At 49.4% G+C, this 13,499-nt stretch overlaps 1 protein-coding gene across 1 annotated transcript; it reads left to right on the top strand.

Annotated features, from left to right (window-relative positions):
* The first annotated feature begins 354 nt into the window (after positions 1-354).
* On the top strand, positions 355-12,540 carry DCTN5 (dynactin subunit 5). The gene is made up of 6 exons (XM_035131225.2): positions 355-492; positions 2,267-2,335; positions 2,939-3,057; positions 4,582-4,693; positions 10,656-10,758; positions 10,895-12,540. Exons 1-6 carry the CDS (start codon positions 445-447, stop codon positions 10,990-10,992), a joined length of 549 nt encoding a protein of 182 aa, XP_034987116.1. The 5' UTR covers positions 355-444; the 3' UTR covers positions 10,993-12,540.
* The last annotated feature ends 959 nt before the right edge of the window (positions 12,541-13,499 follow it).

The following is a 13,499-nucleotide window of genomic DNA, read 5'->3' as shown; positions in this document are numbered from 1 at the left end:
ATGTCATAAAACGGGAGTTAGCGCCATAGAGAGGGAAGGTAGAGAGAGGCTCATTCCCCCACCCCACCCCACCCCGATGCCGTTCTCACCCGGCCACTTAATACTGCGCGTTTTATTCTCCGTAGCTGGGACGCCAGGCGCTGCCCGGCAAAGGGATGTCTCTTGTCAGAGCCAAATGTTGAAATAAGACAGGGCACCATGGAGAATAAGGCAGGGGAGGGGGGAAGCCGCCTTGTTTTTAAACAGAAACCGGAAGTAAATGTCTTCACTTCAATTTCGTCTTCAGTCATTGGCTGGCAGTGTTTGGGGCCTCCGGGAAGGTCCGTGCTGATAGGTTGCAAAGTCTACGGCCCGCGGGAGGGCGGAAGTGGGACGCTTGTACGGTAGCCCCGCGGGGACAATAGAGTCTGGGAGCCGCTCTGGGTGTGACGCGGGGGCTTCGCGATGGAGCTGAGCGAAATGCTCTACAACAAGTCCGAGTACATCGAGACGGTGCGTGTCGAGTCAAGGTGCTAGTCCTCTTTACCCGGGAACCAGGCCCGTGGGAGTGGGAGAAGCATCGCCATGCCAGGGCACTCACCTCAGAATAACGCATGAAACGTATGGAGGCAGAGCGGAGGCCACAATTCGATCGTTTTCCCCTCCCTCCCCGCATGCCTTGTCTTTTTAAAATTTATTTTAAGGCTATGGGTGGGGCCGCCTTTTGTTTCCTTCCTTTTTTAAAGTGCTATATAAGCCGCTCTGGAAGGCTGCCCCCCCTTTTTGCGTGAAAAGCAGGATGGAAAGTGTCTAAATAATATAATTGCAGCAGAGTGCAGGTTGTGATGGTGGGGTCTGGAAGGGCCTTTGGCTAGTACCTGAAAGGCATACCCTGTGGAGCCAGGAAGGCCCTCTCCCGACCCCCGACCCCACTTAGCTTCAGAGGGTGGGGGCATGCGGTGAAAAGTCTTATGCCACGATCACTGTGGCCCTCCAAGTACCTGGGTCCTAAGCTGGCAAAGGCTTTAAAGCAGGCTTCCCTGGCCTGGTGCCCTCTAGGTCTTTTGTATTCCAAAGCATCAGTAGGGCACCTGGTTGCTGAAAAGGTAAGAGAAATGGCTATTTGGAAACTAACCAACACCTAGTGAAGCAGTTTCAGTACCGGCAATGTGTGTGTCCATTGGCTATTCCCAATTAATAACCAGTTACCATGAAACATGGACCACTTATAAACGCCATCTCCAACTCCTCAAAAGATTCCATCAACGGTGTCTCCGAAAAAATTTAACCATCACTTGAGAAGACAGGTGAACTAATATCAGTGTACTGGAAGAAGCAAAGATCACCAGTTTGAAGCAATGATTCTTCAACATCAACTTTGTTGGACTGGTCATGTTGTGCGGTTGCCTGATTATTGTCTTCCAAAGCAACTACTCTATTCCGAACTTAAAAATGGAAAGCGTAATGCTGGTGGTCAACAAAAGAGGTTTAAAGACTGTCTCATGGCAAGTCTTTAAAAATGTAGTATAAACACTTGACAACTGGGAAACACTGGCCTGCGAGTGCTCCAATTGGGGAACAGCCTTTACCAAAGGTGTCATGGACTTTGAAGACACTCGAACTCAGGACACAACGGAGAAATGTGCTAGGAGGAAGGCACACTTGGCAAATCCACACCGTGATCAACTCCTGCCCAGAAACCAATGTCCCCACTGTGGAAGGATGTGTGGATCCAGAATTGGCCTCCACAGTCACTTACAGACTCTTTGTTAAAACCGTGTTTATGGAAGACAATCTTACTTGCCTACGCCAAAGAAGACCATGAACAGGAGTCAGCCCCTCCCTTATATGTAAAAAAACCCAGGTTCAACCCCCAGCTTCCTTGGGGTGGGGATGGTTAAATAGAGAGCTGTTGTCAGTCAGTGCTGAGGGAGGTGGGCCAATTGGTCTGACTTGGTATAAGGCAGCTTCCTATGACCTTATATGCTATTGGGTTGCGTTCATGCAAAGCCACTAAGAATTTTAAAAAATCCACAGTGAAATAATAAAATAATAGCATAACAGCACTTAATTATCATATCAAATGAAGCACAACCCACCCACCCCTGAAGAAATATTTAGAGGCAGGCATACCACATTGTGGTGGTTAATCTGGAGGTCATTGGGTTACAGATAACTATGGCCTTTTGGTGCTCCCACCCATATTGCAAAGACCACAGGGCTCTCGCCCAAGTCCCTTCTTGAAGAGCTTTGTTTTTGCTAATCATTTCTGCCTTTATCTCTTTAGGCATCTGGGAACAAAGTGAGCAGGCAATCTGTGCTGTGTGGAAGCCAGAACATCGTGCTCAATGGCAAGGTGAGAGGCCCTTGAACTCCAGAGGCTGCTTATGGGGCAGGGTAGGAAGGGATTCTAACTGCAGTGAACAGTTCATGGCCTACTGATAGATTCAAAGGATGGGAAATAAGACCTCTTGTTAAGGTAGGCCAGTGATTCCCAAAGTGAGTGGGGGGGGGGAGAAGTGAAATTACCTGGAGGGTACTCAGAGGCAGGGGGGCTCTTGAGGTGGACCCCTTCAAGTGTGTTGATTGTGTGTTTACAATTGACCAGGCTATAGAAAACTGCAAAACACCTTTCTTCCTTCATATTTCAAGTTTTACTGCTCTTCTCATTTTCAAAGCCGTTTCCTAAATTTATGTTTTAAATTGTTTCTATGCTTTTTAAAATTGAGAACCATCTAGGGAGGCTCTTTGGCCGTATAACACAACATAAAAATACTATAATAAATAAAAGATAATCTTGACACAGGCTGTACCTGGGGGTGGTTCTTACAGCAACCAAGGAAGATGAGCCATTTGGTGTGTTGTTCAGATTTACATGAATCCCATCTTATTTGCATGTTTCTCAGGGTCCCATCCTGCTTTGACAAAACTGCAGTAATTCTCTTCTTTTCCCATTCAGACAATTGTCATGAATGACTGCATAATCCGAGGGGACTTGGCCAATGTGAGAGTTGGGCGCCACTGCGTGGTCAAAAGCCGAAGTGTCATCCGTCCACCTTTCAAGAAATTCAGCAAGGGGTAGGAGTTGCTTGGGACAAGGTGGGAGGGCTTCCTTGAAACAGGGTAGTGCTGAGTTTTGAGTTCAAGGAGCTGGGTTCTTTAATAAACATACAACCCTAGACTGATAATCCCAACTGCTTGATTCCTTTTGATATCTCTCTCCCCCCCCCATTTGAATATCCTTTGGCAGAAGTGACAACTATCCATAGAAGATTATTGAGAAATCATCACATACACATCCCAACTTCAAAAGTGTGGGGGTTAGTGAAGGTGACTTATGCTGCCTGGCTCCATTGTTTTGGTCCGTTTTTAGATTAAGGAATTTGAGTAGAGAAGAGTGTATACAATTTTTTAGCCTACATATCTATGGTTAGATAGCTCCAGCAAAGTCCCAGCAACCAGCTGCTCACCAGGGCTTGCATAGTGCTGTGTTTGCTTACCCACATTGTTTGATTTCAGTCATGATGCCATGCCATTGACAGATGAGCAGCCCCTCCCAGCTGTCAAACTTGACCCATGGTTGGTGAGGGAGATTACCAGTCCCACCAGCTGAATCTACTTCCTTAATATAATTGTTCAAAGAGTGCATGGGACCTTTCCTGGTGATGATGAGCCTGGGAGGTTAAGGATCCCACATACTTGGAAATGGAGACTTTGCTGAGAGGGTGATTGCTGTCTCAGTGGAAGTGGAAGGAGATCTCTGCATTGGCCTCTAGCCAAAAGACAGCAGTCCTAGACATTGTGGGGCTGGTGTACTGCCTTACATCTGCTTCTTGACATGGCTGCCGCCCAAACCTACCGTAAGGATGGGCAGAGCGGAAGAGCTTTGGTTGGAGGTGTTAGGATCTACACACGAGTAGGACCTTGGCAAAGACACATGCCCAACTGGCATGTTCTCTCCCTCCTGTTCGATCGTTCGGGAGCTTCAAAAGCTTTCTCCAACCCGCACATCAGAGCGACTGATGCCGAGAAACATCAGCACACTTACAGATTCATTGAGTTTGCGCAGTTGTGTAATAGAACTCAGCAACCCAGCATTTTGGCTAATCTATGTTTATTTACATATAAACACACTCGGAGCACTGCAACATGGCTCCCCCTCTCTCTAGCATCAGACAGCAAAGAGAATGAACAATGGACAGTAGTACCACTTCAGGAAACACAGTAACACAAACATCCTGTCTTCGTCACTTCCCACTCTGGAATGAAAACATACACCATCATGACATAAACAGCAATCCCATGACAGCAGACACGGGGAATGAATCTTCCACAGGAGGTTGCCAACTGTGAGGAATTTTTTTTGGGGGGGGGGGGAATCCAGGAAATCTTTGTGTTCTTCCTTGCCAATCCCACTTGGGTATTGGTAGCTCCTGGGCATGCTGCATGTTGTTTGATCAAGCTTTGCAAGTCATCCTCACCAAATTTGTTATGGTTCTGGGGCTTCAGTGATTAGATTATATTTTATTTTTGGTGGGGTGGGTGTTGCTGGCTGTAAATCTGCCCCCGCTCCCTCAACACACATGTATATTGCTTCTTCAGGGTTGCATTTTTCCCTCTGCACATCGGTGACCACGTTTTCATTGAGGAGGACTGTGTCGTCAATGCAGCTCAGATCGGCTCCTATGTCCACATAGGCAAGAACTGTGTCATTGTAAGTGTGTCTCCCCTTGGGCATCCTGTAAAGTCTATGTAGCATAACAGTCCCACTGAATTTCAAGCAGTTGCACAGGGGCCAAAAGAACCTAAGAAGAGTCTGCTGGGCCAGGTCAAAGGGGGCTCATCTGGTCAATCATTTTGTTCTCATAGTGGCTAACCAGATGCCTGTGGGCAACTAGCCAGGGTATTTATTTGGCTCAGAATCAAGTTTTATTTATTTACTGCATTTATATGCCACCTTTCCTCCAGGGATCTCAAGGTGGACTACATCATTCTCCTCTACCCTGTTTTATCCTCACAACAACACTGAGGAGGTAGGTTAGGCAGTCCCCGGCCCAAGGTCACCCAGTGAACTTCTTAGCTGAGTGGGGATTTGAACCCTGGTATCTTCCAGGTCCTAGTCTGACACCAACCACTACACCACATGGGCTCTCTAGTTCACCCTGAGGCTCTTGTAAGTCTGGATGCCTAAACAGATTACACTCCAGTTCAAGATCCACACATGCACCCATTCAAATGGAACTTCCTGGCCATGTCAATGTTTGGCTGGGGAGGCAGGCGGAAGCTGAGACCCATTCATATGCCAGAGATTTCAACTTGTGGAGTGGAGCCTTTCTGCTCCTGGTCAGCTGCTTGCTGCGGCTGCCAAACTCCAGTCCCAGCTGCAGTGTTCCCCTCTTGTCTGCAACAGTGCAGGGCACCAGCTAATGGCAGGAGGGTGGGGTCATGGCGATGGGAAGGGCTGTGGCTTGGCAGGCCTGTCAGGAGATTTCTGCTGCTCACCTAGCAGAGCTCCACCTGGGGCAGCAGCAGGAGTTTGGTCTGTGCGGTTCTTTTTGTGTTGTGGGGCGTGGACGCAACTTCAGACTGAGGGAACTGAGAAGCAGGCCCCAACTTCTGTATGCAATGCAGATGCTCTAGCACTAAGCATTGGGAAAGGGCCATAGCTCATTGGTACAGCATCTGCATTGCATGCAGAAGGTCCTAGGTTCAATCCTCAGTAGCATCTCCAAGTAGGGCTGAGAGAGATCTCTGCCTGAAACCATGGAGAACCATTGCTTCCAGTCAGTGTTGACAATACTGAGTAGATGGACCAAGGGCCTGATTCAGTATAGGGCAGCAACCTATGTTCTTATGAAAAAGTTATTGAGTGAAAGTGTGTGCATGGTTCTGCACTGCACAGGATGAGCAGCATGCCAGTGACAGGGCTGATGGCCAAATCCGGTCACCCCCTGTCTTCATGCCTGGGCAACTCCAGGACATGGGTAAAAAAACCCAGCAGAGTCTACTCTTTGTAGAGATCAAAGAAAAACAAATACAAAGGAAGCAGGATTCTTCAGTAAGAGTTTTACTGAGGCTTAAATGCATACAGGAACTTACTGGGTTCCCAGTAAGGCAAAATCTTTGCTCCAAAACGCATCCAGTTACAGAAGCAAAATCACACAATATACATGGAAAGAAAAGTAAAGAGCAGGATGGAGGACAGAAGATAATAATAATAATAATAATAATAATAATAATAATAAATTTTTATTTATACCCCGCCCTCCCCAGTCAAAAACCGGGCTCAGGGCGGCTGACACCAACAGAACCACAATAAAACATAAAAACAATTAATTAAAATACAGATTAAAATACAGTATTAAAATTTAAAGTGCAGCCTCATTTCAAGTAGGCCATAAGTGGCTGACACCAACAGAACCACAATAAAACATAAAAACAATTAGTTAAAATACAGATTAAAATACAGTATTAAAATTTGAAATGCAGCCTCATTTCAAGTAGGCCATAAATCCAAGCCGTGAGGGAGAAAAACACAGGGGTCAGGCTGAGTCTAACCCAAAGGCCAGGCGGAATAGCTCTGTCTTGCAGGCCCTGCGGAAAGATGACAAATCCCGCAGGGCCCTGGTCTCCTGGGAAAGAGCGTTCCACCAGGTAGGGGCCAGTACTGAAAAGGCCCTGGCTCTAGTAGAGGCCAATCTAGCCATCTTATGACTCGGGATCTCCAGAATATTATTGTTTGTGGACCTTAAGGTCCTCCGCGGGGCATACCAGGAGAGGCGGTCCCGTAGGTACGAGGGTCCCAAGTCGCAGGCAGGGATATGTATCTCCCACTGAGGCAGCGACCTTGACTAGATAAACGCAGCTGCAAGCTTGTTCTGTTGTGAACACGCTAGAAAGTTCAGGAAGATTCTAGTAGATTCTACATCCATAAAACTTCCATCCCTGACAGTTAGAACCTCTCTATGCACCTAACCCTTTCTGAACAGACTTAATGAAGCCATCCCCAATTAACAGCCATGGGGTTGTATCCAACTAACTCCTGTTCAGGGTTAGTAGACCCACTGAAATAAGTGAACCTAAGTTAGTAAAGCCCATGACTGGATATGGGTCTGCTCTGAGTAAGGCTAACATGGGTACAATCCAGTGATTCATCAGTGTGTGAGAGAAACACAATTTGTCTGAGAGAAAAAGGCATCATATCTGTGTAATGTGGTTAGCAATAAAAGACACACCCATAAACCTATAACACACAATTTCCATGGCTGAGTGTAAGAACATAAGAGTATGTTGCTGGATCAGGCTAGTGGCCCATCTAATCCAGCATCCTGTTCTCACAGAGGCTGAGCAATTGCCTATGGTAAACGAGCAAGCAGAATGCAAGAGCAGCTCTCCCCTCCTGTTGTTTCTACCAACTGGTATTCAGAAACATTGCTGCTTCCAGGTGTGGAGGTACAGCACAGCCCTCATAGCTAGTAGTCATTGAGAGCCCTCTGCTCCATGATATTGCCGAGCCCTCTTTTAAAGGGCCTTCTCGGCAGTGGCACCCTCCCTGTGGAAAGCCCTCTCATCAGATGTCAAGGAGATAAAGAATTGCACAACTTTTAGGAAACCTCTGAATGCAGCCCTGTTCTGACATTTTATTATTATTTATATTTTTCTGGAAACCACCCAGAATAGCTGAGGAGGCCCAGCCAGAGGGGCGGTGTAATAATAATAATAATAATAATAATAATAATAATAATAATGGTTATCCAAGTTGGTGGCCATCCTGTGGCAATATGGCTGTGAAGCTGTACCCACGTGACCTGTTGACAACTTGCCCAAGTGCCTGTTGAGAGATCCCAGGAGAGCGTATCAATCTCAGCCCCAATTGTAGCAACCTTCTCCTCTGTCCTTCACCGTCCAGCACTAGTATTTTTTTTAAAAAAAAAAAAGCCCTGCGTGACTCAGTGTTTGCACTTTAAATGCCACTTGGCTCCCCTGCTCTTTTGTCAACGGGCATTGCAGCGGATCTCTCCTACAAAGTGGCCTTAGCTCAAGCGCCAGCTGCTCGTGGGGGCTGCCCTGAATAGCGCTTTGTTCCCAGAGTTGGCACCAGTTCAGAGGCCTTGGCTTGTCAGCCTTGCTGGTAAATGCGAAGAGGACAGCTTACCTGAACAAGATACCGCTGTGGTTTGGCCTGTGTGGAGATACCCGAGGAGGGAGCATGTTTCCTGAACACAAGAAGAGCCTGCTGGATCAGGCCAAAGGAAGCCCATCTAGTCCAGCATCCTGTTATCACAGTGGCCGACCAGATGCCTGTTATGGGAAACACTTAAGCAGGATCTGAGCACAAGAGCCCTCTCCTCTCTTGTGGTTTCCAGCAACTGGTATTCAGAAGCATTGCTGTCTCCCAACTGTGGAGGCAGAGCATAGTCATACTGGCTAGTAGCCATTGATAGGTCGCCCCTCCATGAATTTGTCCAGTCCTCTTTTAAAGACATCCAAGTTGGTGGCCATCACTGCCTCCTGTGCGAATGAGTTCCACAATTTAACTATGCACTGTTTTGAGGAAGTTTAACTATGGGCCATTTGGAGAACGACTTAGTTTTATCTGTCATGAATCTTCCTATCTCCCTGAAAAGGGGGGCAGACTGTCTGTGTCTCTTTAAAGAGAGGGCACGTCTGATCTCCCAATGGAGTCTTCCTGATGGGAATGATTCCCCTCTCTGGCAGCCAAACCAAACAACAAACTTCAGAACGAGGTAACTCGAGAGCTCTCTGAATCTCTCCCACATCCCCACCTGAGCAAACATTGTTAGGTTTTTATTTGCTGAGAGAACAGAGCTTCTGGCTGTCCGGGGACTGCAGTGTGTGGGACGTGACTCCCGCTTACCTGTCCCAGAACCTGTCTTTGGCACCTGACCTGAGCAACTCGGCTCCTCTCATGCCCAGGAACTGCGGCCCAGAGGTGTCTGAAGCGAAAACACACCTTTGCCAGAACAATAAAAGATCCAGTGTTAATCACTACACTTTGCTCACCTGCTCAAGCAGGTTCTATGGGAACTTCAGCTGGAGCAGGGGAGCTGTGTCCCTGCAGATGGAGTTGGACTGTACTGTAGTTCCCATTAGCCTTGACCATCTGCTGCATTGGCTGGAACTGATGGATTTGGAGGCATGGTTTCCCCACCCTTAAACTAGAGTGTGGTACAGAAAAACAAAAGACAGGCCTGCTGAATCAGGCCAAAGGGGGCCCATCTTTTCACAGGGGCTGACCAAATGCCCCAATGGAAAGCCCACGCACAAGAGCACTCTCCCGGTGCTTTCCAGCAACTGGTATTCAGAGGTATCCTGCCTCTGACAGTGGAAGTAGAACAGAGCCGAAGTGGCTAGCAGCCATCAATAACCCTCTCTTCCATGAATTTGTCAAATCCTATTTTAAAGCCATCCAAGTTGGGGACCGGGATGCGGGTGGCACCGTGGGTTAAACCACAGAGCCTAGGGCTTGCCGATCAGAAGGTCGGCAGTTCGAATCCCCACAACGGGGTGAGCTCCCATTGTTCGGTCCCTGCTCCTGCCAACCTATCAGTTCGAAAGCACGTCAAAGTGCAAGTAGATAAATAGGTACCGCCCCGGCGGGAAGGTAAATGGCGTTTCCATGCGCTGCTCTGGTTTGCCAGAAGCGGCTTAGTCATGCTGGCCACATGACTTGGAAGCTGTCTGCGGACAAACGCCAGCTCCATCGGCCTATCGAGCGAGATGAGTGCCACAACCCTAGAGTCGGTCACGACTGGACCTAATGGTCAGGGGTTCCTTTACCTTTACCTAAGTTGGGGACCACCATTGCCTCCTGTCGGACTAAGTCCCATAGTTTAACCATGCAGTTACACACACACACTCTTGGTGCCTTTTCATATATTTTTATTCTTTGCTGGGTGGTCTGCAGGCCACACCAAGCCCCCCTCTGCCTTCCCCCCAGCTGTTTCTGCTGGCTGTTGGCTCTCTGTGCCATGTGTGGAAAGGCTTTGGACCTCCCAGATGTTGCTGAACTACAGCTCCCATCAGCCCCAGAAAGCATGGCCAGTGGCCTGAAATGATGTGAGTGTTAGTTCAACAACACCTGGATGACCAAAGGTTCCCCACCCTTGGACTGCCCCAGAGGCAGTTGGCCAGGTGCTTCTTTGTTAAACATCTGATAAAGCCAGGCATTTACCTCTAGTTCTTCAGACGTGCTGACTGTGCACGCTCCCCTGATCCAAGCTCCCTGCACATTGCTCTTGCTACAGAAACACAAAGGGGGGGGAGGTGAGCCAGCAGTTTGATTCCTTACCCAATATTAGTGCTGCAAACCACACATAGAATTGTAGAGTTGCAAGGGAGTCCTGTGGGCCAGCTAGTCCAACCCCCTTCAACACAGGAATCACAGCTAAAGAAACCTTGACAGATAGCCATCGAAACTGTTTAAAAAACCTCCAATGAAGGAGCGTCTACAGTACTCAGAAGGAAAGTCCTGAAGTGCTGTAGTTGGTGAGATTGCCAGTTAAGAACAAAACCATCCCCTTGGATGCAGTTGAGCATTTGGGCTGCCTGCTGGCCCTTTAAGCCTGGAGGTCCAGGGCATGAGTGGCAGGTGGAAGATTAGGAACCTGGGGCCTGTTCTAATTCCAAACTGACTTGTGGCACATCCTTTTTAGGGTCGCCGGTGCGTCCTCAAAGACTGCTGCAAGATCCTCGACAACACAGTCTTGCCTCCGGAAACGGTGGTCCCACCTTTTACTGTCTTTGCAGGCTGCCCAGGTAAATGGGGAAAAAGGGTGGGGGGAGGCCTGCCCTATAAAGCTGTGTGTGCCTCACTCAAAGTGGGACAGTGACCACACAGCAAAGGATGTTCCTTAATGCCAGGCTGGCTGCTCACACTCCACTTCACCCCCAGGGCTCTTCTCTGGAGAACTTCCCGAGTGCACACAGGAGCTGATGATTGACGTCACCAAGAGCTACTACCAGAAGTTCCTGCCCCTCACCCAGGTCTAGCCGTCTCCACCCAGCCCTCCCGTGGCCCTCTGCAGGAGGAAGAGTGGGAAGAAGCTTCGGCGTGACTGGCGTGGCTTGTGAGAGTCCTGCAAGCAGCTGGCCCCAGGCCCGACTGGCAGACTCTGCCAGAAGCTGCCTTGTATAACACCACCTTCCCTCTTTGGCCATCCCCTTCATTCCTCTGCCTCACACCCTTGCCCACGACCTGGACTGTTCTGTCCCATATGGGAGGCCTTTTCCCACTGACCACCATAGCCCTGCCACTGACCAGCCTGGACTAACCCCACTGTCTACTCCTTCACTTGTGAGAGACACACATGTTATTTATTTATCCCTAGTCCAGGGCGCATTGGAATGTGAAATGGGCAGAGACAAACCTCCTGAGCCTACAAGCGGGGTGTGTGTGTGTGTGTCCTGTGTGCTTCTGCTGTCATCTTCCCCCCCCCCCAACACATTCCTAATTAGAGGCAAACGTGACTAGAGGCCCCTCGGCACCCTCTCCTCCAGGCAGGTGCGTATGTAGCCTCCCTCCCTCCCTGCCACTTTCCAGTGGTAAAGGCTCTGCTCCCTGCCTGGACAAGATGAGAAAGTGGTCATCTATTTGGCCCTTGAGGGCTTCCCAGCAAGTCTCCATCTCCACTTCATACGACTCTTGTGAAGGCCATCGTAGATGGGGGGCATGCACTGTGACCCAGATCAACAGTCTGTCCAGATTACCCCTCCCCTTTGTCAGCCGCATATTTTTCAGGCAGCGAGATATATGTGACTCAAGGGTGGCACTGAGGAAGTGACCTGGCACTTAGCAGAAGCAATCCACTCTTGAACACATGCCCTCGGCAAGCAGCTGCTTTGACCCATTTCTTCCTAAAGGGGGCAGCTTTGTAGAGGTTGTTCCAGAGCATAGGGCTTGAGTGCAGGCAGGAGGTGGGTGGCCTTGTGGATTTTGCGAAGGGGGGGGTGTCCCTGCACAGGGTTATGATTAGGGGTAGTATGTCTGGAAGGGCATAGGGCAGGGACAGGGCTCCTGTTGTTCTTCGGAAGTTGCTAGATTCCCAACTCCCACCTTGCCTGACCAGGCTGGCTGATGGGAGTCCAGCATCACCTGGCAGGCCACGGCTTCCCCATGGCTGAGTCATCTGCAAGAGAAGGTTGTGTCCTTCCCTTTAGGGTAGACACGGCTGGAAAACATGAAGTAACCAGCTTCCATCTGGGGATGCAAATGACTCCCACCCCTGCCATATATGCTCTGCCGATCCTTTGCTTCTTTCCAGATCAAACCCCCAGTCCATTGGTTTGGTGGCTGTGCGCATCCCTGGTTCCCACCCAGCTGCTTCCTGAATGTTGGATACAGGCCCAGCATACTGGCAGGCAGGCGGGTGGGTGTGAGTCTTCTTTTCATCTGTTCTACGGCACGTACGGCTTTGCCACCCATTAACTAGCCATGGCCTCTCCAAACACAGAAGCGTGGAGGAGCTGCTGTTAACCATCGCTTCACTGGCCGCCTTGTTTATACTTTGCTGTCCACAAATTAAAATCCTCTCAACTAGGTCAAGTGCTTTGAAGTGGTAATTTTCCTCCAACAAATCTTCTGGAAACAGAGCGGGGGGGGGGGAGTGTCCTACTGGCATCATCACCTACTTTTTGGGGGGGGGTTGCTAGCTGCACCTCTCCTTGGTGAAATCTCCAACTGCTGAATAAATGGGGCTGCTCAACCAGCCACCCAGACTAACCCAGCCCGGCTACCTGTAAGTGATTCCACACCTAGAATTCTAGAATTGTAGAGTTGGGAGGGACCTCAGAGGTCATCTAATCCAAACCCCTCTAGCGAAGGAGAGTCCACCAGGGGATCCTGCTTCCTCTTACTTTGTGTTTAAAATGGTCTTTTAAAGAGCTTTTACAACCAGAGATGCCTGTGTCAGCCTGACCTCCAGAGCTGTTGGCATGGCACCGAAGGCAGTGTGGAGGCAGCTTCCATCCTCCAGGGCTGTGCTTTTCAGAGGGTGGCCTTGGGGTACAAATCTCAGCGTAGGCAGGAGGGCTTCTGCCTCCAGCGCTGCTGCCTGCTGCTGCTCTCCTTGATGCCAAGTAAGGAGGGAAAGGATGAGCGCCCCCCCCTCCGGTTCTTTGTGCCAGGTCCTTCCTCCCATGTCAAGCAGCTGCACGTGGCGGTGAACTGGTTTGAGCCTGTGCTTCCTCAAAAGAGCCCAGTTTGGACCCAGTGCCTGAAACGGTACAGAGCCAAGGCCCAGCAAACTTCTCATGGGGCTCTACCAAATACCCTACAATGCAGCAAACTCCTCTGGTGGATACCCGCCTTATTTAATGGCCTCTGCTGTTGAACAATAGGGCTGCAAGGCCCGTCATTGGAAAAATTCAATCCTTAAGGTGGTCAGGATCAAAGCTGCTTGGGGCTTTAACCACCACCACCCCAAATCCAGCCAGGTCCCACAAAACCAGCTTTGCAAATGCAGGGCTGGAGGGGCTCTTAGCCAGTTGGGTGACCCAAC

This window comes from Zootoca vivipara, chromosome 14 (assembly GCF_963506605.1).
Source record: "Zootoca vivipara chromosome 14, rZooViv1.1, whole genome shotgun sequence".
NCBI lineage: Eukaryota > Metazoa > Chordata > Lepidosauria > Squamata > Lacertidae > Zootoca > Zootoca vivipara.
The sequence above is the reverse complement of the archived record's forward strand: the minus strand, read 5'-3'. Positions and strand labels throughout refer to the sequence as shown.

What these genes read in the sequence shown, in the direction of transcription:
- DCTN5 (XM_035131225.2), top strand. Translation starts at nt 445, where the DNA reads ATGGAGCTGAGCGAAATGCTCTACAACAAGTCCGAGTACATCGAGACG. An exon ending in ACATCGTGCTCAATGGCAAG is followed by an intron (nt 2,336 to 2,938) that starts GTGAGAGGCCCT and finishes TTTCCCATTCAG; the next exon opens with ACAATTGTCATGAATGACTG. An exon ending in TAGGCAAGAACTGTGTCATT is followed by an intron (nt 4,694 to 10,655) that starts GTAAGTGTGTCT and finishes CATCCTTTTTAG; the next exon opens with GGTCGCCGGTGCGTCCTCAA.